Raw genomic sequence first — 27,628 nt, 5'->3', positions numbered from 1 at the left:
AAAAGAGAGAAGGAAAAAAGCTTAAATGTGTCCTTTTTTCGAAAGGATACATTATTATGTATATATATATATATATATATATATATATATGATTTTTTTTAAAAAAATATTTTTTACTTTTGCACGTTGGCGTCGCCTTCTCCCTCGTAATATTAGGGATTAAGCAAACGAAGCGATTTCATTTTCTAGGGTATCTCCTCTTCGACCATGCGATCCTTCCTACTCTCCCGCCTCCGACGAAACCCTCGCTTCTTTCTCTCTCCGATAGCCTCCATCTCGACTCCTCAATCCCCTTCTCCTCCCCCTCCTCTATCTTCGCCATTAATTCGAACCCTCCATGGTCTCCCTCCGAACCCCCAAAGCGTCATTCCTGCCCAACCAAGCTCCTCGCGCGTCGTCCAATTATTCTCTCCGGAGGAAACCCACACCGACGGCTGCGACGACGAGGACGGCCCCATGAACGAGTTCCTCTCCCGTTTCGTTTGGATCATCCGCCCCAAGCTTGCCGACGCCTACCCGGCCCTCCCAAAAGACACCCTCGAGGCCATGCTTCTCGTCGTCTGCCAGAAAGTCGTCGCCTTGATGGAGCCCGGCGCTAGCGTCGACGATCCTCCCGTGGATCTCAGCGAGGACTTATGGAAGACGGTCGTCGAGGTGAGCAACTCGGTGTACGAGGCGATGCGGAGGGACCGGATGAGGGAGGAGCTCAAGAAGTACCTCCACTGGGATGAGGTCAAGGAGATGTGCCGATTCGCAGGGGACATCGGCATCCAGGGACCGATGCTTCGGGAGCTTCGGTTCAAATGGGCGAGAGAAAAGTTGGAGGACGTCGAGTTTTACCGGAAACTGGATCGGATGCGGGAGCAGGCCCAGAACCAAGAGCGACAAAAAGTATTGTCTTTGAGCTCTGGGACTGATGCAGGGAGTGTGTCTTTGGCGGAGGAGAAAGTTGGGGGGTCAAAGGTGGCAGCTTTGCCACAGAGGAAGGGGAAGATCAAATACAAGATCTATGGGCTGGATTTGTCGGATCCCAAATGGGCGGAGGTGGCAGAGAAGGTGGAGGAGGCTGAGAAGCATTTTGTGCCTGAGGAGCTGCAGCCTGTTGAGGGGAAGTGTAAGAAGGTTGATGAGAGGATCCTTTCTTTGAAGGCTAAAAGGGATGACCCAGCACCATTGCTGGCAGAATGGAAGGAGCTCCTCCAGCCAAAGAGGATTGATTGGCTTGCATTGCTTGACAGAATCAAGCAGAGAAATGTGGATTTGTACTTAAAGGTCAGTTCTTTCCATTTTCATATTCTTGGATGCATATCCTCTCTGGTACAGAAACCTTGTTTGCGTTAATGGAACTTTATCTGCGTTAACTGTTGTTAGGATATTTCTTTAAATAATTATTTAAATCTAAATTGGCATGCTTCTATTTGCATAGTGTGGAGCCTTGGTTAACCAAAACCTTATGTTTATAGTGTTTAGAGCCCAAGATAATAGGTTCTAGAGTTTGCAGAAACATGCTACAAATTGGTGGAAACAAAATAAAGAACTTAAAATTTCATTGTTTCTATTATTATTCAGAATATATTCAGTATGTTAGGATCATGAATGACACTAAGAGGGGGAGTGAATTAGTGCTATCGTAAACTTTCGACGATTTTGAGAAATTACGTTCAATAAAGCCCGTAATAAAAATATGTTTAAACTTAAAAACGTTCGTAAGAGTGCATGCAAAAGTAGTAGACAGTTAAATAAGAAGACAATGAAGGTAAACAACAGAAGAAAAAAGCACGTCGAATTTATAGTGGTTCGGTCGTCGTGACTTACGTCCACTCCCAATTCCTCCTTCGTCAAGGCCATCGGGTTCTACTATCGATCTTCTTTCAACGGGCGAAGATCAACTATCCTCTTACAACTATTTTTCCTTTTCACAGGTTTAAGAGATAACCTTTACAAGTCTCACACCTCTTAGAATGATAACAAATCTTAAGGAAGAGGAGGACACTTAGCACTTTTTTAAGACTTTTACCACTTAGAATCTCAAGACCTTTGTTTTCAATTTCGTGCATTTGCAAGCGGAAAGATTAGGGTATTTATAGGCCCCAAATGACTTAAAAAATGAAACCAAAAGGTGTCTCATTCCGGGATTTCGGGGTACTGGCGGTATTACTGCTAGTACTGGGCGGTACCACCACCTACTCCCTTGACAACTGGTGGTACGATCGCCTGACAGAGCCTCGAAGATTGAGCTTTGGCGGTACCACTACCTGACAGGGCGGTACCATCACCTAACAGTATTAACTGTCGGTGGTACCATCGCCCAGTTTGGGCGGTGCAATTCCTGGGAGGTCGAGCCTTAGGCGGTTCCACCGCTAGCCCTGGCGGTGCCACCACCTGACGTGGCTCCGGGTCACTGAATGGGCCAAACAACAAGCCCAATTCAACCCTAATTTGGGCTCAATTGGCCCCTAATTGAGTTAGTAAGGTTACACCCAAGCCTAACTCAAATTTAGACCTAACTACGATGATTAAGACTTAAACAATTATAAACAGTAAATCTAAGTTGGCCGGCTTATCATTTGTTTATCCAAGCTCCCGGCGAACTTTCGGCGAACTTTCGGCGCATCGCCCGAATCTTTGGCATATCGCCTAATCCATCAGCATGTTGACTCCCGCAACGTTCGATCTTGGTGCAACGTCTGATTTTTCCGGCCCTATGCCCGATCTCCGACTCCGGCCCAACTTCTGATTCTTTTGCTTTAATTGTTTTGCCTTTTCATAATCATAATTAGTCCTGCATTACTTTTCTCAAAACATAAATTAGATCGTAAATTCATCAATTGATTTCATTATCAAAATTCGAGATTCAACAATCTCTCTTTGTTTTGATGATGTCAACCAATTGATGATGAAGTTAATCTTAACTCTCCCTATCTATATGCCATATCGAGATAAGGTAAACTTGAATTCAAAAAATGATAACTTTAGAATTCAAGTCGAAATAATTTTAATCATTTTCTTTGCAAAATTCATCATTTCATACTTCATATGCATTGCATCAACATAATATCAAAAGTATTATATGCATATCATCATAATATCATCAAGAAGTGCATCATAATATCAAAGAGTGCAAAACATTAAAAAGTACATTGTGCAAGACATTAAAATGTACATTATAACATCAAAGAGTGCAACACCAAGGAGTACAAGACAAGGTACACATTAAGAAACCATCGACTTCTCCCCCTTTGTTATCAACAAAAAGAGGAATATACAAGCTACTCAGGTGGTGGTAATCCAAATTGCCTAAATGGAGTATCAAACTGAGCATGAATGTGCTATATCTCAGTTAAAATTTGATCCTGACAAAGTTCAATTCGATCCAGTCTAGTTGCTATAGAATCAGCAGATGAGGAGGGTGTTGGATCTGTCAGAGGTGCTGCCTCAAAGGGACTGGTAGGATGAGTGCAACACATTCATGCTCAGACAAGGTACACATTAAGAAACCATCGACTTCTCCCCCTTTGTTATCAACAAAAAGGAGGAATATACAAGCTACTCAGGTGGTGGTAATCCAAATTGCCTAAATGGAGTATCAAACTGAGCATGAATGTGCTATATCTCAGTTAAAATTTGATCCTGACGAAGTTCAATTCGATCCAGTCTAGTTGCTATAGAATCAGCAGATGAGGAGGGTGTTGGATCTGTCGGAGGTGCTGCCTCAAAGGGACTGGTAGGATGAGATTGACTTCCCCTATGTTTAGGTGTTTCTGGTTCTAGCTCAGGTGGGGGGAGGATCAGTTCTCCTAGGTAATCTAGTCCAAACATGATTTATTACTATGTATCTTAATCTTCTTAATAAGTTTCTATTGATAATGTTGAATTTGTCTAGTTTCATAGTTTCTTCATTTGGGGGAAGGATTATGTCGTGTGCATGTATCAGTCTAGTAATTAAGCCACCATATGGAAGCATCACGTCTTTCATTGGTAACCCAATCATGTTTTGACGTATCAAATATGCAAAGTAGTTATCACGTCCTTTTATAATCCAATATATTGTACTTATTTCCATTTGACTAACTTCATCATGATGATATTGTTTGGAAGTAGAATACTAATTATGCTATGATGTACTTTTGTGTTGAATGATAGCATATGCTCACAACTTTTAGGAACAATAGACAGATTAGGATTTTCAAAGATAGTAAATAACGCCTTAGAATATGTAACCCTAACCGATTCAGTGTCCCATTGTCCTCTAAAATAACATTTTTTTTTAGGAATTCTTATAAGATTGTAAATTGTGCTATCCATAATAGATATATGATGTCCCAAAAGATAAGTGGTGCTATCGCCAGTCTAGTAGTGTCATCGTTGGTGCACTGCAACATGCACTGTTTGCATCAATCATTAAACATTTACTTTGTCCTACATTTAACATTCAAGCCAGTAAATTTTTCTTTATGAATTGTGCAAGTTAGCACTCCTGGTTTTCTTGAGATGTGCAAGCTAGACTTTCTCTTTTTCTAGCATTTTTTGCTTCTCTTTTGAGATGCTAGCAAGCGAGTACTCTTGCATTTCTTTGAGATGAACAAGATAACAATCATCACATGGTGCAAACATTCAATGGTGCAAATATTTCAATCATCACATTAACGAAAGAGAGATTAAGTCATGAATCCGAAAGTCCATGAATCAAAGCTCTATTTTTGTAAATTGAAAGAGGAAGGACGATCTCGATTTAAAAGGAAAACTCAAGTTACGAAAAATTGAGAAATAAAAAAAATGTATAAGAGGAATTCATGCATTAGGAAGATTTAACATGCCTAATTCTCTTTTGATAAAATCAAATTACTCCTCATTCAATGGTTTTATTAAAATATCAGTTAATTGATGTTTTGTATCAATAAATTCTAGAGATATATCATGGTTATTAATATGATCTCTAATAAAATGATGTATAATATCAATATGTTTAGTTCTCGAGTGTTAAATGAGAATTTTTGTTAAATAAATAGCACTAGTATTATAATATTTTATAGGGATATTTTTCAAATAAATTCTATAATCTTCTAAAGTGTTTTTTATCTAAATAACTTATGCATAACATGCACTTGCTGCTACATATTCAGCCTCTACGGTAGATAATGTAACCAAATTTTGTTTTTTGGAAGACCAAGAAACAAGTGAATGATCTAAGAATTGACATATTCCAGATGTAGTTTTTCTATCTATTCTACATCCACCAAAGTCGGCATCGGTATAAACAATTAATTCAAAATTTTTGGTTTTTGGATACCATAATTCTAGATTAGGAGTTCCTTTTAGGTATATGAAAATCCTCTTAACAGCTTTTAGGTGAGATTGCTTGGGATTAGATTGAAATCTGACACATAATTCAGCACTAAACATAATATCAGGTCTAGTTACTGTGAGGTATAGTAAACTATCTATCATACCCTTGTAAGTTTTTTGACCAAAACATTCTCTATCAATTTCCATATCTAATTTTGTAGAAATGCTCATTGGTATATTAATAGCCTTAACACTATCCATATTAAATCGTTTTAATAGATCTAAAGCATATTTAGTTTGACTAACAAAAGTTTCATCATTTAGTTGCTTAATTTATAATCCTAAGAAAAATATTAATTCATCCATTAAACTCATTTTAAACTTTTGACTCATATTCTTGGCAAAAGATTTACACAAGGATTCATTTGTAGAACCAAAAATAATATCGTCAATGTAAATTTGAACAATAAGAAAATTATTTTCATAATGTTTAATAAACAATGTGGTATCGACTTTGCCTTTCAATAAATCATTCTTAATTAAAAAATAACTAAGTATCTCATACTAAACCCTTGGGGTTTGTTTCAAATTATAGAGAGCCTTAGATAACTTATAAACATGATTTGGAAAAAGAGCATTTTTAAATCCGAATGGTTGTTCAACATAAACTTCTTCGAAAATAAAGCTATTAAGAAAAACACTTTTAACATCCATTTGAAATAACTTAAAATTATTACAATTGACATAGGCAAGGAGTATCCTTATGACTTCTAATCTTGCCACAGGAGCGAAGGTTTCTTCATAATCGATACATTCTTCTTGGTTGAAACCTTTGGCCAGTAATCTAACCTTGTTTCGAACTACGATGCCAAGTTCATCTTGCTTGTTTTTAAAGACCCATTTAGTCCATTTACAAGATTGTCACTAGGTTTAGGAACAAGCTTCCACACCTTATTTCTCTCAGATTGATTTAACTTCTCATACATTGCAAAAACTCATGATTCATCTTTTAGAGCCTCGTCAATGCATTTCGGTTCAATTTGAGGCAAAAAGGTAACATTTGCACAAAAATTTTTAAAAGAAGAACGAGTTTGAACACCTTTTCATGTATCTCAAATGATTAGCTCCTCAGGATGAGCATCTACATAGTTCCATTCCTTGGGTAAGGATTCTTGGAAGAAGATGCATTCAAGTTGTTTGGAGGAGGAGAGTTTTCATTCAAATTAAAAACATCAAAATCATTATCAAAATTATTTTTCTTAAATTCGGGAAGTTCATTAAAAACAACATGAATGGATTCCTTAATGACTAAAGTTCTTTTATTAAAGATACGATAAGCTTTAGAAATAAAGGAATATCCAAGAAAGATATCTTCATCGAATTTTGCATCAAATTTTCTTAAGGTATCATTTTCATTTAAAATAAAATATTTGTAACTAAAAACTTTAAAATAAGAATTATTGAGTCTTTTATTGTTCCATAATTCATAGGGAGTTTTAGATAGGAGATGTCTTACAAGAACCCTGCTCATGACATATCATGTCGTGTTAACGGTTTTGGCCCAAATATATTTAGGTAGGTTATGTTCGTTTAACATGGTTTTTGTCATCTCTTGTAAACTCTTATTTTTTCTCTCAACAACTCTATTTTGTTGTGGGTTTCTTGGAGTAGAGAAGTTATGGTTATAACCATTTAAATCATAAAAAATTTAAATATCATGGTTTTGAAATTCACCACCATGATCACTTCGAATAAAGGAAATTATAAAATCCTTTTCACTTTGAACTAGTTTACAAAATTTTGAAAAACATTTAAAGCAATCACTTTTATGTGTCAAGAAGTATGTCCAAGTATATCTACTATAATAATCAATTATAACGAAAGCGTATTTACTATCTCATAGTGTCGTGCCCCCTAAATTTATTTCTCATTCAGAAAGCGTGAACTTGTCTTAAATCGATAATATTAAGATTTTAATCATAATCCACGATCCAAACACATTTGAGAACACTGAGAAAACATTTAATTTATTCACATCTATAATTCCATAATTCATAAAGCTTGTGCAGTTTAAAATCATATACCACATCACTCGATGAATCATAAAATCTGAAGCCAAACTCACTAAGACAATAACCACCTTATAAATCCACAAGTGTGGCATTCTATACAATCACAAAAACCAATATTTACCACATGTTCATATCATTACACAAATTAAACTTAACACTTCAAAATCCTAAACATGAGAGGTCCTTTAAACTTCTATAAAACTCATAAGTTCAGATTTACCATCAACATTTCATTAGACACCAAGTGTACTTATACAACAAAAACATATCATCCACTTATGGTTTGCCCCAAAATCTTCTAGCTTTTTATTGCCTCGGCATAATTTAAACATTTTAGCGAGCGACAAGCTATCTTGAAAAATTTATATAGCAACAAAGTGAGCATATAAAGCTCAGTAAGCGGTTAACATATCCATGGCGAAAGAGGATAGTTTGAAACAAATAAGGTATTAAATACAAGGTAGGGATACAAGAGTTCATAGATAGCCACTCAATGAATGTAGAATTACAATGTCATTTCATTCGAAGCATGTTTTGTTCATAACAAGGGAGCAAATACAAATTGGAGCATATCAATGACGTAAGGAACATTTATGGGAATATCAATGGCGTATGATATGTTATAGAGCATATCAATAGCATATAAAGCATTTCGGAGCATATCAAGGGCGAAAGGAAAATGTTTCAAAGCATATCAATAGCATATGAAACATTTCAGAGCATATCAATGGTGTATGAAATGTTTCGGAATATATCAATGGCATATAAAATATTTTGGAGTATATAAATGGCGTATGAAATGATTCGGAACATATCAATGACATATGAAACATTGTGGAGCATATCAATGGCACATAAAATGTTTTGGAGCATATTAATAACAAATGAAATATTTTGGAGTATATCAATTACGTATGAAATGTTTTGGAGCATATCAATGACATATAGAATATTTCAAAGCGTATTGATGGCGTATAAACATTTCGGAGGCATAAGAAGCATTTCGGAACATATCAAAGAATAAATACGAAACAGAAGCTCAAACGTCGTATTTGACGTTGCATTCATTTTATTCTTATCCAAAGCATACATAGAAGTATATAATTAAAGCTCTGGATATTATATCAAACACATAGAAGGTGAAGTGGGATCATAACATAATATAGTCCGTCCATTTTTGAATGACCACCAAACATAAGTCTCCCACGTTTGGGAGCTCCATCCACCACGTCTGAGTGAAGTCATAGGGGGTCGGCAGAGCATCGTGGGCTCTAAACATAACTCTCTTTATCATTTCTGGTAAGGTTCACATTATCCCACAAACACCAGAGTACAAAAGGACATTGTGAACAATAAAATTGGCACATATCGGAAGCACATGCGAAACAAATGAAATGCATGTGCTTATACGAAATGCGATACAAACACAAACTTTAACATAATAGATTCAGGTATGCAAATACTTGTAAGGACAAGAGTATACAGGATTTCAAAGCAATAATGTAAAGCACAACTGAAGTAAGGATTTTAGCATAAATCAATTTCGAAAGAGATGAAACAAGAATAGGTGAAATCGACCAAAGCTCGATTCTGACAGATTTTGAGAGGCACATTGCATGAATTATTTGGATGACCAAGTATGCTCCAATTTGCACAATTTAGGTGTCATTCGAAAGATGTATCAATCTAGTTTTAGATAAATTAAGTTTTGTATGAATTGAAGTTTCGAACAAGGAGTTATAAACAATTTAGTAACCAAAGGCCAGAGAACATTATCTCTGTTTTGCAGAATTCATAGAGTTGATTAGAACATATGCTTCGATAGGCATTTATGCTCCAAATATTTTAAATCAGCTATGCTTAGAAAGATTTATGAGTCTAGTTTCTAATAAATCATGTTTTGCATAAATAAGAGTTTATAACAGAGAGTTATAAGCAAGAGAGTACTAAAAGGTTAGAACCGACAGTCTCTGTTTTACAAATTTCATAGAGTAAGTTGAAATAACAATTTGGGAAGGTAATTGAACTTCAAATTTATCAATCTTAGTATCAAAAGAAAGAGCTGTGAGTCTATTTTCGGATGAATTTGATTTTTCTTAAATCAAAAATCGGTGCAGAAAGTTATGGTTAGAACAATGTAGAAATGTCAAATCTCGAAAAATTCCAGATTCACAGTTTTATTCTCAAACGACATAAATATTATGTACGAAGCCAAAATCTTTCAAAATTTTCAGAATTAAGATGAAATCAGAGATCAAGATTATTATAGGAAAGGGTTAGAACACTTGCCTTAGAAAAATATGATTCCCAAATGTGGGGAGTTGATGCACAACCTCAAGCCAAAGCAAAGTTTCTTATTCGCATGAAAGAAGCTTATGTGTCATCCATAGACAAACATAGGTGACACCATCCTTAGGTTAGCTAGTGACACATGTCCTCCATTTTGTTTTTTTAAATTTAATATGAATCTTTCACAAATCATATCTAATTGCTAAAATTTACATTTAGGTCCCTACATTACAATTAAGCCCTTATAAAATTTTCGAAAATGATGGATGTTACGCCTAGACTTGTTGTATCAATTGGTTCAAATAATTTTATATGAACTAATTGTAATAGTCTAGAGATGCTTATTTAATTTTTAGATTTAAAGCTACTCTTTATTTGTTTACCTAGTTGACATGCATCACAAACTTTATCTTTGACAAATTTAATGTTAGGCATTCCTCTCACGAGTTCTTCGGTTGTAATTTGTGAGATTAGTTTCATACTAGCATGACCTAGTCTCCTATGTCACAACCATGCGTCATCGTTTAAAACCGAAAAGCAAGTTTCATCATAAAACTCATCATGGTAAATGGTATACACATAATTAGTCCTTAAGGCAATCAATGATCTATTTTTGTGTGGTATTTTTATAATGCAAGCATTAAATTCAATTTTATGTTATAACCCTTATCACACAATTGGCTAATGCATACCAAGTTATGTTTTAAACCATCCACTAATAAAACCTTTTAAATCAAAAGGTTTGATTTGTTACCGATATTTTCTTTGCCAGTAATTTTTCTTTTGTTGTTGTCTCCGAAGGTGACAAATCCAACACAAATCCTTTGTGTTGGATCTCCGGTTATATGCCTTGAGCATCCACTATCAAGGTACCATCTCTTGCTATTAGCTTTTGATTGTAGACATATCTACAAGAAAGGAGGAGGGTTCACTTTAGGTACATATTTAGCTTTGGGTACCTTATGAAATGATCTACCTATTTTGACTAATGACATTGAATTATTTATGGTTCCTTTAGGAACCCAAACTAATTTGTGTGAGCTATATTTTTTAAATAAACATTTATAAGTAAAATGTCGACATGTACCATAGAAATTACATTTATTTTCAGGGGAAACATGTAATGTGGATCCTTTAACGAAAGTAGTTGGCTTTTGTTGAGTGTTACTCATAAAGTCAATTCCTTCATTTCTACGAATATGACACTTATTGGCAAGGATCATGTTTAATGATTTGTTATCAATCTTAAATTTTTCTAAAGTTTGTTGAAATACTACATTTGCTTTCTTAAGTAAATCTAACTTTTTACACTTAATGCAAGGAGTTAACATACTATAATCATGCTCATTTTTTAATTTTTTAAATTTACTAGAGAGAGAAGCATGATCATTTTTTAACAACTTATATTTTTTATTAACTAGTTTACATTCATCATATAAATAATTAAAAGCATTTAGTAAATCATCATAAGCTACGAAGTAAATCATCATAAGCTAAATGAGATTTGATTGAGTCACTTACCTCGTCATTGAGCGCCATTAGAGCGTAATTTGCACCTTCATCTTTATTTGTTAGCTCCTCGTCTTCGGATGCACTCGAATTGTCCCAAGTCGCTTTGAGTGCTTTCTTCTTCTTTGGTAGCTTCTTCTTCATTTAGGGACATTCATTTTTGAAGAACCTCGGCTTCTTGCATTCATAGCATATTATTGTGTCATTTTTGAGTTCATTTTTGTTCTTAGTGTCTAGTTTTGTTTTGTTCCTTTTAAAGAATTTTTTACATTTTCTTGTAAAAAGTGCCAAGTCATCATCATCATCATCATCATGATCATCATCATCATCATCATCACTTGAGTTTTCTTCCAAGTTGTCTTCTTTAGTTCTAAGTACCATATTCTTCCTGTTCTTTGGAAGGTTGTTCTCATGTTCATCATGTGCCATACATGTTATTTCATAGGCCATTAAAAACCCGATAAGTTCTTCAAGCGGAAAATTATGTAAGTCCTTTGCTTCTTGTATTGTCGTTATTTTTGGATCTCAACTTTTTGGAAGGGATCTTAGTATTTTATTTACAAGTTCAAAGTTAGAAAATTTTTTATCAAGTGCTTTTAAATCATTGACGACATTCGTAAAATGGGTGTACATGTCTCCAATGGTCTCACTTGATTTTATTCGAAACAACTCATAACTATGTATCAAGAGATTAATTTTTGACTCTTTAACTTTACTTGAAAACTATTTTCAATGATATTCCATAGCTCAAAATCCATAGAAATAAGAAAAATCCTTATGCGAGTTTTTCAATATGTGTAGTCTGTCCCATTGAACATAGGAGGAAGAGTGATAGAGTGACCCTCTAGATTATTAGCAAAAACCACCTCCCTTGGGTGTTAAACCAAATGGAGAGAAACGTAGATCTGATACCAACTGCTAGGATCGTGAATGACAGTAAGAGAGGGGGTGAATTATTGCTATCGCAAACTTTCGGCTATTTTGAGAAATTACGTTCAATAAGGCTCGTAACGAAAATGCATTTAAACTTAAAAACGTTCGTAAGAGTGCATGAAAAAGTAGTAGACAATTAAATAAGAAGGCAATGAAGGTAAACAACAAAAGAAAAGAGCATACTGGATTTATAGTGGTTCGGTCGTCGTGACTTACGTCCACTCCCGATTCCTCCTCCGTCGAGACCACCGGCTTCTATTATCGATCTTCTTTCAACGGGCGAAGATCAACTACCCTCTTACAACATTTTCTCCTTTTCACAGGTTTAGGAAACAACCTCTCACACATCTCTTAGAATGATCACAAATCTTAAGGAAGAGGACACATAGCACTTTTTCAAGACTTTTACAACTTAGAATCTTAAGACTTTTGTTCTCAATTTCGTGCATTTGCAAGCAGGAAAGATTGGGGTATTTATAGCTCCTAAATGACTTAAAAAATGGAGCCAAAAAGTGCCTCATCTCGGGTTTTCGAGGTATTGATGGTACCACCGCCTGCTGCTCTGACAACTGGTGGTACTACTGCCGGTCTAAGCGGTACGATCGCCTGAGAGAGCCTCGGAGATTGAGCTCTGGCGGTACCATCGCTTGACAGCACTAACTGTTGGCGGTACCATCGCCCAGACAATACCTGGGAGGCCGAGCCTCAAGCAGTGGCACTGCTAGGGCTGGCGGTGCCACCGCCTGACGTGGCTCTGGGTCACTGAATAGGTTAAATAGCAGGCCTAATTCAGCCCTAATTTGGGCCTAGTTGGCCCCTAATTGAGTTAGTAGGGTTATACCCAGACCTAACTCAAATTAAGATCTAACTTAAACAATTACAAAACAGTAAATCTAAGTTGTCCAGCTTGTCATTTGTTCATCCAAGCTCCCGGCGAACTTCCATTGAACTTTCGACGCTTTGCCCGAACCTTTGGCGTATCGCCTAATCTATCGGCATGTTGACTCCCGTAATGTCCGATTCTTTTGGCCCGATGCCCGATCTCTAACTCCGGCCCAACTTATGATTCTTTTGCTTTAATTGTTTTGTCTTTTCATAATCGAAGTTAGTCCTGCATTACTTTTCTCAAAACATGGATTAGATCGTAAATTCATCAATTGATTTCATCATTAAAATCCGAGATTCAACATAGTACACTTGTTGGAGGATTAGCTCAATCAAGAGAATATTATTTTACTACTATGTTTCAGTTGTTTGTAGGCTGATTTAGTTAAAAATTTCATAAAGAATGATATTGAAGTATCTTCCTTTCTTCCCTTTGTCGATGGAAGTTGAGATTGAGTTTTGCATTCACATTATGTATTCATTAAGGGTGCTATATCCATTTGGGAATTTGTGTAGGACAAGTTACGTGATCGATAGAGTTGCAGCAACATTTCTTTTATAATTTCGTTCATCCTCATAGTTGAGGCATGATTTTAGCATCATTATAGCCTGCATTCATTTAATTTCTGTATTTTATTCAGCAATGTGCAATTAAAACATTTAATGGAGCATTTATTCGGAAATACATGTTGAGAATACCTGTTAATACAGAGGTTGAGTTTGAGGTTTTTGACTCAAGAAGTGGACTGATCCAATAAACATAATTAGGTTTGCTGCTCTAGAATATAGTCTCTGGCATGGGAAATAGAGAGAAAAAACTTACATGTCAAGAGGAAACTAAATGCAGAAATGAAGAAAAAAGGTAGATTAAAGGAAGATTATAGGAATGACCTGCTGCATTTCACAGAATTTAATATTCAAAGGTTTCGGTTTATTTATTTATTAGACCTGATGGACCTATCAGTGGTGAACTAGCACATCTATACTTAAAGAATGCATTTTTCTTTCAAACATTGATTATTTCCAGATAATTATGTGTCTGAAGGGTGATATTTAAATATCAATAACTGACCGACCAAATCAAATACAACCAAAGCTGACAGTTTGCTGATTAGTTCTAAAATTGTTCTTTCGGGCCTTTTAGAACTGCAGACTTGATAATGAGGATCAGCATAAACTTCCTATAGCATATCCATAGCTGATCCGGTATGACAGCATTGCCTAATTTTATTCAATTTATTAGGTAATCTGATACTATTTTGTTGCTTTAACCTCCCCTCCCTCTCCCTGTTGTTAACCAGTGATCAAGTTACCATTCTTCATTAATGATGATATTCTTTCTTCACAGTCAGTGTTGGTAGATATTTGTAGGAATGCCGAAAATGTTAGAAATCAATCTTAAAAACATAGTCTTTCGGCTTCTCCGAGGTTAACTCCTCATTTGTCAATGAATTGGTTTTTTTATCACCTCAGCCCTGCATATGGTTGATCTTCAGGTTATCTGGAGACAGTTTCTACGCTTTGGTTACATATGTATATCTGCAAATGACCATCCTGTACAATCTAGATGCTATGAATGAGTTAGAGCAGTGGCATCTCATGGTTTGCATATTTCAACTTGATGTCTAGCTTAATCAGTAAGTAATAAAGTTACTCCTATCATGTAAAAGGAAGAACCAACAACATCTGACCCTTAAGTATGTTCTGTTTTTAGTTTCTGAACCTTGTTTAGTGCCCCATTTGCATGCTTCACATCACGTTTTAGATGTAAATCTACTGATGTATGTCTTGCAATTTACCTAACATTGCAGGTTGCTGAACTCCTCTTGTCTGAGGAATCTTTCGAGACAAATATTCGTGACTACTCAAAGCTAATCGATGCACACTCCAAGGCAGATCACATGGAAGATGCTGAGAGAATTCTTGAGGTGATGACCGGAAGGGGCATCATGCCAGATATTCTAACTTTTCTTATATTAGTTCATATGTATAGCAAGGCAGGAGATCTTGATCGTGCTAAAGATGCCTTTGAGAGCTTGAGGAAGGAAGGTTTCCAACCGGACCTGAAGGTGTACAATTCAATGATTACAGCTTATGTGAAGGCTGGCCTTCCAAAACAAGGGGAGATGCTGGTGAGGGAAATGGAGTCGAGAGATATTAAACCCACAAAGGAAATATACATGGAGCTGCTGAGAGCATTTACAAAGCTTGGGCAAGTTGATGGAGCACAGAGAATTATGAACACCATGCAGTTTGCAGGAATCCAGCCAACCTTGGAGTCATTTACCTTGCTCGTGGAGGCCTATGGGCAGTCAGGCGATCCTGACCAGGCTCGGGGTCACTTTGATCACATGATTAGATCTGGCCATAAGCCAGATGACCGATGCACTGCTAGCATGATGGCAGCCTATGTGAAGAAGAACCTCTTGGACAAGGCCTTGGACCTGCTGCTAACTCTTGAGAAGGATGGTTTCCAACCGGGGATAGCAACATACAGTATTCTGGTGGATTGGTTGGGCAGGTTACAGCTAGTGGATGAGGCAGAAGGGCTGTTGAGCAAACTAGCAGAGAAGGGCGAAGCTCCATTTGAGATTCATGTTAGCCTCTGCGACATGTACTCGAGGGCACACCGGCTGGAGAAGGCTCGCAAGTCTCTTAAGATTCTGGAGGCCAGGAGCAAATTGTTGCGTGCTGATCAGCTCGAGAGGATCATAAGCGGTCTCCTGGCAGGTGGACTCTTGGAAGATGCAAAGAGGATATATGATTGCATGCAATCGCAGGGCTTGGCTCCATCAGAGCCCATCAGGGTTGCACTCCTGGCAGCTCAATCGATCCGTCGTCAGAAATCTCCGACAAGGAGAGGTGGCAAGTCGCGGTAGAGGTTAATCTAACATGACATGAGGTTAATTTGTATCAGTTGTGGTTGCATGCGGATCATCGGTTTCTAGGTCTTCGATATGGATGTCTGGATGTTTCTAAGTAGCAACTTTTTATAGCCTTAGGGCTATTTGTTTTAATGATGGTAAACATTTGCCTAAAATGCATGAATAATTAATTCATTGGCCGAATCCTCTCGATGAACTGTTACAGGAAATCATCTATAATTGTTGTGCTGGTTGACAAAATTTATCCCTTGTTACTTGTATTTTTTATGTATTAAAATCCCATCAGATCAAATACAGTAAAATCTTATGGTACAATGCTATTACAGTCAACCAAACATGAACTCTCGAGATCCCACAGACATCACCAATACTGCTACAAATTTTAGTTGCACACAGTAAAATTGACAGGAAGAAGCACAAGCAATAGTAGCTACTATAAATCCCTGCAACCGCTGCAATCTTGCTGTATATATCGCTCATCAAAGCACAGACCGATCGCCAGCTTCTGCGAAGGCCAAAAAGAAACATCAGTTCCTTCGTAGAGAAACCCCAAAACATCAAATGTTGCTTTCGTGAACAAACTTAATGCTTTAAAGAACATTGTCAGTCAACCTTTCCCGGGGACGATGATAACTGGTGCTGCTTTACAATGGTGGAAACAGTACTCGCCGACGCTACCCCGCAGTACACTGCAACATGAAGACAGGAAAAGACATCACAACCTCCCCTTAGCCAGCATGACCTTTCATACAAATTGAACAGTGGTCTTCTCGGTGAATAAGGATTAAAGTTCTGTTTGGGCTTTTATAGATCTCAGGCAAGTCAGACCGCTTGGATTGAGGTAACCGAAGAGAATACCTTTGCATAAGATTCCGGCCACGGGTTCCCATGACGACGGCCGCCGGTTTTAATCTCTCCGCCTCCCGACATATCACCATCCCGGCATCACCTTCCACGATGCGAGCCTGCGATCTCACCTGCCATCGCCAACACCAATTAGTGATACCGATTGATTGATGGATACCGTTGCTAAGGCTATTCGAAGGATGATAGCGTGATACCATGGCGATCTGGAAGGCCTCGACGGCGAGCGTCTCCATTAGCTGCTGGCTAGCCTCGTACACCACCTCATTCTGTACGCCTGTCCACGTTTTGCACAGATTTTGGTGAGGAGAAGAAAAAGGAAAGACGAGAAGAGAGAAGGCAAAGAGTAGTACTGGAAACTGCATGGACGAAGTGGAGGGTGTCGGCGAGGCGGCAGAGGTGGACGAGGGCCCAGTGGAGGGCGTGGCGGCTGTTGGGGCCGTGGTCCACCGCCACCACGATGTCTCGGCCGCGCCGCCGCTCCCCGGTCTCCCGGTCCAGCTCCACCGGCTCCTGCACCACCGGAATCAGCGCCGGCAACACCACCTCCCTCCAGCTATACTCCACCTCCTCCTGCACCGTCTCCATGTACTCCACCACGATCCTCTTCTCGTTTCAACTCTTCTCTCGCCACTCGATTACTCCACCCACCACCGGTCCCTTTGCCTCTGATATGTGTGTCGTCGAGGATGATTCCTTCTCTTGATGATCCTTATCCGTACTTTAAAGATGACACCACAACAGATAGGAAGATTTGAGGGAAGAGATGGCCAAGAAGATTAGAAGAACATGTGATGCAAATGAAAGAGGGTGGTGCATGCGCTGCTGGTCAAACCTAGCAATTATTGCACGGTGGATGGGAAAAGAGAAGGCGAAACACGCCAACAAGTATTGATTTTTAGGATAAAATTCTTCAAACAAACTTAAAAGTTTTATTATTTTCTCGTAGCATCGTTTTTATTTTATTTTATTTTTACCGAGCATTCTTTTTTACCATCTTTATCATTTTACATTGTCCTTCGGTCCTTCCTAATCGTTTGATCTTATCATAGCCACTTTTGAGATCATACCTCCCTCTCTAATTATCTTTGTTATTCCTCTCCCTCACTCTCCTGTTTTATTTCTATCTTTGTCTCTGTCTTCATTTTTACATTGACCTCCGTTTGATCTCACAACGTTGTTGGCATGTTCGTCTTGACCCAACCTCCCTATTCGGTTGGCTGGCCAACAAAGATTGTGACGATAAAACAACAATGAGTAGATCCTTTGGAAGAAGATCGAGATCGGAATACTCTGCTAGAGGACTAATGTCCGCTCCTCTTTCACATTGTTGGTTCTGAGTTTGAGGATCTCGCAATCCAAAATCTTCTTAGGTCTTGAATGTTTAACATTTATTCGAAAAGTCTATAAACAAAGATATCATAGTGGGACGAAGGTGATGATTAACGACGATGCTCAGTCACTCGAAAGAAAAAGATAACGATAATCGATCATAAAAAATAATCTTATATTTAAAAAAATAAAAATACTCTATTGAAAGAAAGATGAAAAAAACATATAAAATAATAATAAAAAATAAATTATTTTTTAATCGGAATAAAATAAACGCAAGAGAGGTCAAACTTGGCCGAGTCTGTCTACAAGGAAATTTTCCGGGAAACTTCCGATCCGCGTTGAATGTGATTTCACCTGCGAGTCTTGGAAGAATCAAACCTCCGTAAACAAGCAATCTGAGGGGAGAAAAGAATCCAATTCTCTCGGAGATCAGATAAGGAAGCCGCCGCCCCCTTGACCGAGTGAGTCGTCTCTACCACCATGTGTCGCCTTATCTTTCGAGTCTTCGAGTCCACCAGAGACAATACCCGGAAGAAGTCATCAGCAGCAAATCATGCGATTGGTTGATTGATACCAATTTGCATAGGCGATTCAAGTGAATCCTTCAAGCTGAGCATTGCACTCCCATCATTTTGGAGAGAGGGCATGACAAGAAAGGCCAGTTTGGTAGTTGAGTGAGTCGATGCAAACAATCGAGTAATTTCAGTGGACGTGAGACAACTTTTGCTTGAATACTACCACAGAATAAACAAACTTTTGAAGGCGATGCAATAATACGCCTTCTTGATATTACAAAAGAGATCAATTCTATAGCAGTCAAGACTCAGAAATTATAGTTAGAGCAAGTTAAGAGCAACAAAACAATCTAAATTAGATCCCGAATTACCAAGCTTTCATATGCCAAAAACTACTTATATACCCAAAGTTCACCCACAGTCAATAAAGAATGATTTACGATCCTAATAACACTTGATGCTTTCATCCATAATGTAAACAACTTAAAGCAATTTTGATAACATCATCATTTGTGACAAGTAAAAATATTTTATTTCGTTGTTAGTAACTCTATATCACCATCATGACAATAATATTACTCAAATCACTAGACCATCATCATCGAGTATCTTATGAAATTTTAATGATTTATAGGATTCCAAACATATACATCATGATCATCATCATCATTAAAATAATATTTTAATGAACCTCAACATCAGTATTGTATTTAACTTCATCATCATGGTCACAACATATAAGAATCCATAATTTCAATCAGAATCCATAATTATAATCCAATAAATATGATTTGAGTTCATAAGATTTAGACCATGAATCACATCAGACTCAATAGTAGTACCTCGATTGGAATCGATAGATAACTCGACTTGTCAAATATAATTGTATTGTATTCACATTTATAACACTTTCTAAATGAGTAGTTGAATAAATCTCAAACATAATCGATTATATGTGGATAAAACTCAATCTAATTAACTTGTGATTCTCAACACTATTTAAATGACTTGTTGAGTAAATAACAAGCTTCATGAATCAAATATGGATCTAAACCTTAATCCAATTAAATTGCGAATCTCACATCCAATCACATAAGGGTTGTGCTAAAAAAAATTATTGGGTTATGATAAAATAAAATTGACTTGCTCCATTTGTAAAACCAACAATAGCCATCGTATTATTACTCCTCAAAATCGTAATTGCCTAACACTGAATCACAACAACATTCATCCAATCACTACCTTTAAACCACGAATGAATTAGGTGAAATTCAATCGTTCTAATATTCGTCATTGTCGTTTATTCCCTTCTTCCATCATCACTATTCTTGTCCTGGATCTCCCTATGCTACCTAGAAAGGAGGTAGAAGATGGCTCTCAATTTAAAGCCGACTCACACGGAGTCTTTCGCGGGACCTACGTTGGCTTTGCTGGGCCCTGCTAGTTGACTTGCTTGAGAAGGCACGAACGAAGGAAGCCAGTTGAGCAGTGAACGAAAACACGGTCAACGCTTCTTTGGGTCGTTCTTCTTTGACCTGATTCTGATTAAGAAGTTAAAATAAATTAAATTTTTTTTTTAAAATAAAATTAAATAGAATTTTATGAATAAATTTTTTTTTAATTTCAAATAAGATTAAATAGAGTCGTAGATATTAGAGACTCTTGTATTTTACATCTGTAAATAGGTAGTATATAGATTAATTTAAGTCTCAATTGTTCAAGTCAAGTCTCAAACTCATTCGAGATCAAGTGATTTTTTTATTTTAGATGTTCAATAATTTTTTTTTTTGCCTTGATTTTTTTTTCTATTTGATTTGATCTTAAGCTAATAGTACTTTGTTACTATTATTTGAGAAAGGGTTACACTTACATGTGATTCTTTCTTTCTTCACATGGTATTAGAGTCATAAGGATGATAATATGTGTTTTCAAGATCTTTTTGGTGAGGAAGATAATTTTTTTCGATTATGAAATATTATAGTTAAGTTAGTAGATTTAGTATTGAATTTCTCAATTAGTATGATTACAAGATTTGAAGGACTTGTTTGGATTCTTATGTGGTTGGTAGCAATTTAACAGAGATGGAGGACTTTAAATACAAAAGCTAAATTTATATTAAAAAGATCTATTTCTCATGATCTTTTTAAGCACATTATTTGTTGTACATCAGCTTCAAAGATTTATCTTGATGTATTGCTCAACAAAAAAGAATATGATTTAGCTTCAGTATTTGGAGATTGATTTGGCAAATATTATCCAAGGTGATTTCTATATTTCTTAATATTCTTTGAAGATTGAAAATTTACAGATATTACTCTTAGATGTCTATTTCTGATGCTCGAATGAAAGATTATATTATTCATGGTATTCCAAAAGATTATATTCCTTATATTATGTTTCTCAAGAATCTTTAACTCGATAAATGACAGAAGCTTTTATTTTTGGGGAGATGAAAATATTTTTTTATAAATAATAAAAAGGTAATGATAATGATAAAAAGAAGAAAGATGATGCTAATATCAAACAAGAATTTTTTTTTCAAAGAATGGTGTAAATCAAAAGGAAATTATTCTATTAAAAATAAAAATATTATAAATAAAAAAGATTATTCTAATGTTATTGATGAAAATTAAAAATCGAGGTAAATAATTTATGGCTGAAACTATCAATTTTAAAAATAACTGAATTATTGATTCAGCATGTGATCATCATCTAAATTTATTGATATTCGACAATACGAAGATAATTATATAATTATCATCGTAAATAATACTATTTATCTATAAAAATGGAAGGCACTGAAGTACCTCCAATTCGGATCCACCAGCCTTGGCTCCATCTCTCCGATTGCCTCGGTGTTCTCTGCCCGCCTTTAGTGCTGTCCAACTCGGGGAAACGGATGGAGCAGGCCGCGTCGACGGTGGCGTCCTATTAGAACCCTTGTAGATTCTAAACTTGGGGTTGATCTCTTTAGGGGATTGACCAAACTTGGAGCTCTATAGGAGTTCTTCCCTCCAAGTTGCTGCTCAAAGGCTGCAGAAAAGATTCATCTATTGCTTATAAAAAGAGGAGGAATACATGGCTATTTATAGGGTTTCTAAACCCTAACTCCTAATAGGACTCCTACTTCTAACCAACTCCTAATAGGACTTCTACTCAAGACTCCTATTTCTTTACAACTCCTAATTCTTCTCTAAGAAACAACCTCCTAACCCTAGCCGGCCTCTTCACCTCTTTAATAGGGGTCGGCTTAGGTAGGTTTTATATAAATTTCCCTCTCAATTAGGACTTTCCTAGCTAGAGTCCTAACAGACCCGCCCTCTTCAAATCAACCTTATCCTCGAGGCTGACGATTCATGAATTTTAGAAATTTGATCTTCAAGTCGTCATAGTTCTCCCAAGTGGCATCTTCTGTTGGTAGGTTCACCCACTGTATTAGCACTTTAGTAGTGGGTCGTTATCGTTGAGTCACGATCCGTCGATCAATAATCGCACTTGGCTGGGTCTGGAGTTCTCATTGGATAGTCATATTTGATGGGTGGTTTTGGGCTATCTCCAAGCACCTATTTACAACTTTTGTCTGACCGTTGATTTGTGGGTGATATGCCATACTCCTTTTCAATTTAGTACCCTGCATATGGAATAACTTTGTCCAAAATCTGCTCGTGAAGATGCAAGTAGAATTTATCATAAGCACAATGCGTCCCTTATAGTGTAATTCTTTTGAGTCCCAATTGTAATGAGCCACGGAGCTTGGTGTTTCCTCCAATTTTTTTATAATCTTACTAGTCTTTGAATCTTCCTGCCATTCCATTTTAATATCCTCAAGGAAGTCGCTGGACGGAAGTGAAACGGTCGAAACTTCAGCTTGCTCGGGTAGTTGCGAAAGCGCATCTACAAGAACATTCTCTTTCCCCTTTTTGTAAGTTATTTCACAATCAAATCCAAGAAGTTTTGTTACCCATTTTTGCTGCTTAGGGGATGATATCTTTCACTCCAAAAAGTACTTGAGGCTTTTATGGTCGGTTTTAATTTGAAATCGTCGACCAATCAAGTAGGGTCTCCACCTCGTTGTTGTGCGCACAATGGCGAGCATCTCTTTATGACTTATTTTAATGGGAGGGAGATAATACTTTACTAATGTATGCGAGTGGTCGACCATCTTGCATGAGAATTGCTCCAATTCCGACTCCAGATGCATCGGCCTCAATAATGAAGGGTCAGTTGAAATCTGGTAGTGTTAGTACCGGCGTCGTCGTCATGGCTGCCTTAAGTTTATCGAAGGCAGCGGAGGCTCTGTCCAACCATTGAAAGACATCTTTTTCTAGTAAGAAAGTAAGTGGTGCATTGATCTTTCCATAGTTTTTCACGAACTTACGGTAGTAGCCTGTTAAACCCAGAAAGCCATGTAGCAATTTTATGTTCCTCGGGGTAGGCCAGTTTTGCATTGCTTCAATTTTTAAGGGGTCCACCATCACACCTTCCTTTGATATGATATGCCCAAGATATTCCACCTTCTATCGAAGAAAGCAAAAATTCGTAGTGGTTGTTGTGTGTTCAAAAGGTGGTTTTCGGTATGTCTTCTTCGCACACTCATATTTGATGATACCCGGATCAAAGGTCCAGCTTTGTGAAGATTTGTGCTCCCTTTCATCTAGAAATTCATCTGCTATTGGAATAAGGTATTTGTCCTTGATGGTTATGCCATTGAGAGCTCGGTAATCAACGCATATTCGCCATGTTCCATCCTTCTTGCGTACAAGTAGCACCAGTGAAGATTAGAGGTTGCTACTTGGCCGAATAACTCCGGTTTCAAGCATTTCTTTTATAATCCTTTCTATTTCATCCTTCTAGAGATGTAGATATTGATATGGCCGAGTATTTGCTGGAGGTTTGCCTGAAAGAATCATTATATAATGATCATGCCGACGGGTAAGAGGTAGGTTGTACGGTTCGTCAAATATATCTGAAAATTTAGCAAGCAAAGGAAGTAGGTTTGGATCTTCAAATTCTATTGGCTTTCCCTTAGTTTGCTGCTCAAGTTGTACCAAAAATCTACTGCATACTTTATGCAAAACCTTCTCCATTTGTTGTGTGCAAATCGTCGTTACATCGCCCCCACGTTTCCCGTTCAGTATCACCTGTTTCTCCTTACTGTAAAATTTCATAATTAGTTGCATAAAATTCCAAGAAATATTACCTAATTTCGTCAACCATTTAATTATGAGCATGGCTTCATGATCATCAAGAGGGAGAAGGAAGAAATATGCAATTATCTCTTGGTAAGGCCTCATGATCAGCAATAGTTTCACTTGCCGGCACCTACGATCATACTTCAAAATCCATCCATCAGCGACCTTAACGTCAAACCTGTTGCAATTCTTAATAGGTAAGGCTATCTGGATAGTAACCTTACTATTTAGAAAGTTATTAGTACTGCCCGTGTCGATGAGAACAGTGATCGGTTGTTGTTTGAGAAGGCCTCCAACTTTCATCATTTGCGGATTTGAGTAGCCGGCTAGTGTATGTACTGTAACTTCGGTCGGTTGTGGCTCTTCTTCTGCATCTTCTTCTTCATGTTCAAGGCTCTCTTCTGGATATTCAATGACCTCTTTTTCTATTGGTTCAATCATAAGAAGTCTCTCTTTACTACAGCGATGCTCACGGCTCCACGGCTCGTCACAATGCCAACATAACCCCTTCGCATATCGCTCCCGAAGCTCTTCTCTTGTTAACCTCTTTGGTGTAGGGACTTGGTTGACAGTGGAGGGGCTGAGGGCTTCAATATTACTGGTTGAGGAGCAACCCTAGTCCTCTGAGCTTCATGGTTCAATTGCTCCTCTTGATGTCGTGCGAAAGAGATGGCTGCCATAAGCGTATATGGTTGTCACGCTTTAACTTCTCCTCGGATCTCTGGCTTTAAGCCCTCAATGAAGGTCCTCAATAGCTGTTTTTGAGACCAATCATGAGTTTGATTAGATAACCTTTCAAACCTGGTTTGATACTCCTGAATGGTAGAGGTTTGTCGGATCTTTGCTAGTTGTCCGTCAATATTCTCGTAATCGGTTGGTTTGAAGCGGATCAGCAGTCTTTTTTTGAATTGTCACCATGAAAGGACTCCATAAGTATGTTCAAACTAGTCAAACCACTGTATAGCATCCCCTTCAAGATGTATAGCTGCAATTTTCACCATAGATGCATCAACGGTTTTATGGTACCGAAAATATCGCTCCGCACGTGAGATCCAACCAATCGAGTCTCCTTCTTCCCATCTAGGAAAGTCTACTCTCCTGCATGGATAGTTGGGGTTGGTCATAGAGCTTCCCCTCTCTTGGAAGTCATATCTTCGGGCTTGGTGCGATTGGGCAAAGCTCTCTCCTTGATGTGATTTCTTCGGGCTTAGTGGTCGGCCCAATCTGAGTTCGATAAAGAGCGTCCGAATCTTATCCTCCATTCGTACCTCGAAGGCTTCAAATTTAGCATTGATTACCTCCTCAGATGCCATAGTATATGCTGCCAAATCTGTGATGTTAAGATCTCTCTTTTATTGTCGGGTTAAAGACATGTATTGGTTGAGAGAGGTGATGGTTGAAAGGGTTGGTGGATTGGTGGATGTAGGCTACGGTTTAGGCTTGTTTTGTGGCTATTTTGGGTGTAGTTTGAGGGTGTGGTTTAGTGGAGTTTTAGGGCTGTAGATGAAAGTTTTGGATCTGTGGTAGATGGTAGCAAAGGTTTGATAGAAATCAGTGGAAGTTGCAGCAAGTATGTGCTGTCTTGTATGAGTAGAATTGTTGTCAAAGAAACAACGATTTCTTGACGTAATTTCCACCAAAAACTTGAGAGAATTAAGGAGGGAATTGATAGCAAAATCACAGTTTATATGATAGCAAGGATATCTAATTTAATCAAGAAAATTTCGGTAGTATAACAATAAGGAAATTGGTGCAAGTTGTGATTGCAGAATTCTCGTCAAAAAATTTTAGCGGGTTACGACGAAAATTTGCAGCAACACAAAATCATTTTTAGAGATGAATTTCTTAATAGATCAATCATAGATGGAAGCCAAGATGATCTATGAAGTGTATAAGAAATTTCATTCAAAAAAGATTGCAAATAGATGGGTTAAGGCAACAATATGCGGCTGAAATTTTCTGCAGCACAGATTTTTAAGTATAGCAGATTGGACGTAAAATATCAGTAGTTTATATTGAGAATTTTTTGATGAAACCAAAGGAAAATCCACTCTTAAGAAGTGTCAAAGCTATCATAAAAATTTCGTAGAGATTTGGATAGAAACAATGTAGTATCAAGATCAAACAAACAATGCTATGCGGCTGAAATTTTACAGTGCAGATTTTCAAGTATAGCAGATTAGACGTAAAATATCAATGATTTATATTGAGAATTTTTTGACAAAATCAAAGAAAATCTTCTGTTAGGAAATGTCAAAGATGTCATAAAAATTTCGTAGAGATTTAGATAGAAGAAACATAATAGCAAGATCAAACAGACGGTGCTATACGGTTGGAATTTTGCAATGTATCTTTCGTCATAGAGATGAAAACTTTATGACGAAAAGTTTATGCAGCAATACAAGAATAATTTTTTTTGAGATTTTCAAATAATGATAACTAAATTGCAGTAGTAGTAAGGTAGAAAATCAGAACCTGTTGTAATTCACGGGGAGATCAAAAGATGATTCGTGGTGGTGGAGATGACGGCGGAATTTGACAACGATCTCTTAAGCAATTGTGGGAATTGCTTTGGACGGTTGTGGAGGGTTGATGGATGGCTGTGGAAGGGCAGCGAGATGCCAAGAATGCTGCTCTGATACTAGGTGTTAGAACCCTTGCAGATTCTAAACTTGGGGTTGATCTCTTTAGGGGATCGACCTCCTTGGAACTCTATAGGGGTTCCTCCCTCCAAGTTGCTGCTCAAAGGCTACATAAAAGATTCATCTATTGCTTATAAAAAAGGAAGAATACATAGCTATTTATAGGGTTTCTAAACCTTAACTCCTAATAGGACTCCTACTCAAGACTCCTATTTCTAACCAACTCCTAATAGGACTTCTACTCAAGACTCCTATTCCTTTACAACTCATAATTCTTCTCTAAGAAACAACCTCCTAACCCTAGTTGGCCTCTTCACCTCTTTAATAGGGGTCGGCTTAGGTAGATTTTACATAAATATCCCTATCAATTAGGACTCTCCTAGCTAGAGTCCTAACACGTCCCCAACGGCGGCACCGGTGCTTGTGCTGTCCAACTCCGACAAGCAGATAGACCCATCGGGGAAGAAGAAATACGTGAAACAGGTGATGGGGTGCCACAACGACACCGAGCTCCACCTGGTGGCGCAGCGCGGGGACCTCGCAGCGGTGAGGTAGACTCTCAGGGAGATCGATGCTCAGGCTACGGGTACGTCGAGCGAAGCCGAGTTCGACGCCGAGGTGGCAGAGATCCGCGCGGCGGTGGTGAATGAGGTGGAGGAGACGCCGCTGTTCATCGCTGCCGAGAAGGGTTTTCTTGATATCGTGGTTGAGCTGTTGAAGTACTCCAATCGGGAGAGCCTCTCCAGAAAGAACAGATCGGGCTTTGATGTCCAGGTACTTGTAGATCATGATCCGGCTCTCATCAAGATATTTGGTCAATCAAATGCAACTCCCCTTATAACTGCTACGATAAGAGGTCACACCGAAGTTGTAAAGTTGTTGCTAGAACGAGATGCAAGCTTAATCGAGCTACCAAAAGCCAATGGGAAAAATGCCCTGCATTTTGCTGCCCGGCAAAGGACATGGTGACATTGTAAAAGCATCCCTTGAGAAGGATCCGCAGCTTGCTATAAGGACTGATAAAAACGGGCAAACTGCTCTGCACATGGCAATCAAAGGGACAAATTGTGAAGTTGTTAATGCCCTTGTGGATGCTGATCATGCTATAGTTATGCTACCAGGCAGATAGCAACACGGTTTTACATGTGGCTGGCGACAAGAAAAAAAGGAGCAGAGATGGTAAAGGTTTTCCTACACCTCCCCTCCCGGATACAAATATGA

At 37.7% G+C, this 27,628-nt stretch overlaps 2 protein-coding genes across 2 annotated transcripts; one reads left to right on the top strand and one right to left on the bottom strand.

Annotated features, from left to right (window-relative positions):
* Positions 1 to 168: 168 nt before the first annotated feature.
* Positions 169 to 16,033, top strand: LOC135607507 (pentatricopeptide repeat-containing protein At1g05670, mitochondrial-like). Its single transcript, XM_065099424.1, has 2 exons — positions 169 to 1,272; positions 14,786 to 16,033. Exons 1-2 carry the CDS (start codon positions 208 to 210, stop codon positions 15,851 to 15,853), a joined length of 2,133 nt encoding a protein of 710 aa, XP_064955496.1. The 5' UTR covers positions 169 to 207; the 3' UTR covers positions 15,854 to 16,033.
* Positions 16,034 to 16,090: 57 nt separating this feature from the next.
* LOC135607508 (uncharacterized) lies at positions 16,091 to 17,591 on the bottom strand. The gene is made up of 5 exons (XM_065099425.1): positions 17,077 to 17,591; positions 16,921 to 17,000; positions 16,718 to 16,836; positions 16,472 to 16,548; positions 16,091 to 16,364 (listed from the first exon to the last, which is right to left on the bottom strand). The coding sequence occupies exons 1-5, from the start codon at positions 17,309 to 17,311 to the stop codon at positions 16,339 to 16,341; spliced, it is 537 nt and encodes a 178-aa protein (XP_064955497.1). The 5' UTR covers positions 17,312 to 17,591; the 3' UTR covers positions 16,091 to 16,338.
* Between the last annotated feature and the right edge of the window lie 10,037 nt (positions 17,592 to 27,628).

This window comes from Musa acuminata, chromosome BXJ2-3 (genome assembly GCF_036884655.1).
Source record: "Musa acuminata AAA Group cultivar baxijiao chromosome BXJ2-3, Cavendish_Baxijiao_AAA, whole genome shotgun sequence".
Classification (NCBI taxonomy): Eukaryota; Viridiplantae; Streptophyta; class Magnoliopsida; order Zingiberales; family Musaceae; genus Musa; species Musa acuminata.
The sequence above is the reverse complement of the archived record's forward strand: the minus strand, read 5'-3'. Positions and strand labels throughout refer to the sequence as shown.

Excerpts from the sequence above, each read along its gene's own strand:
- LOC135607507 (XM_065099424.1), top strand. The coding sequence starts at position 208 with ATGCGATCCTTCCTACTCTCCCGCCTCCGACGAAACCCTCGCTTCTTT. Across the intron at positions 1,273-14,785 it reads ATGTGGATTTGTACTTAAAG|GTTGCTGAACTCCTCTTGTC; the intron begins GTCAGTTCTTTC and ends CTAACATTGCAG.
- LOC135607508 (XM_065099425.1), bottom strand. The coding sequence starts at position 17,311 with ATGGAGACGGTGCAGGAGGAGGTGGAGTATAGCTGGAGGGAGGTGGTG. Across the intron at positions 16,837-16,920 it reads AGGCCTTCCAGATCGCCATG|GTGAGATCGCAGGCTCGCAT; the intron begins GTATCACGCTAT and ends TGGCGATGGCAG. Across the intron at positions 16,549-16,717 it reads GGCCGGAATCTTATGCAAAG|TGTACTGCGGGGTAGCGTCG; the intron begins GTATTCTCTTCG and ends TTCATGTTGCAG.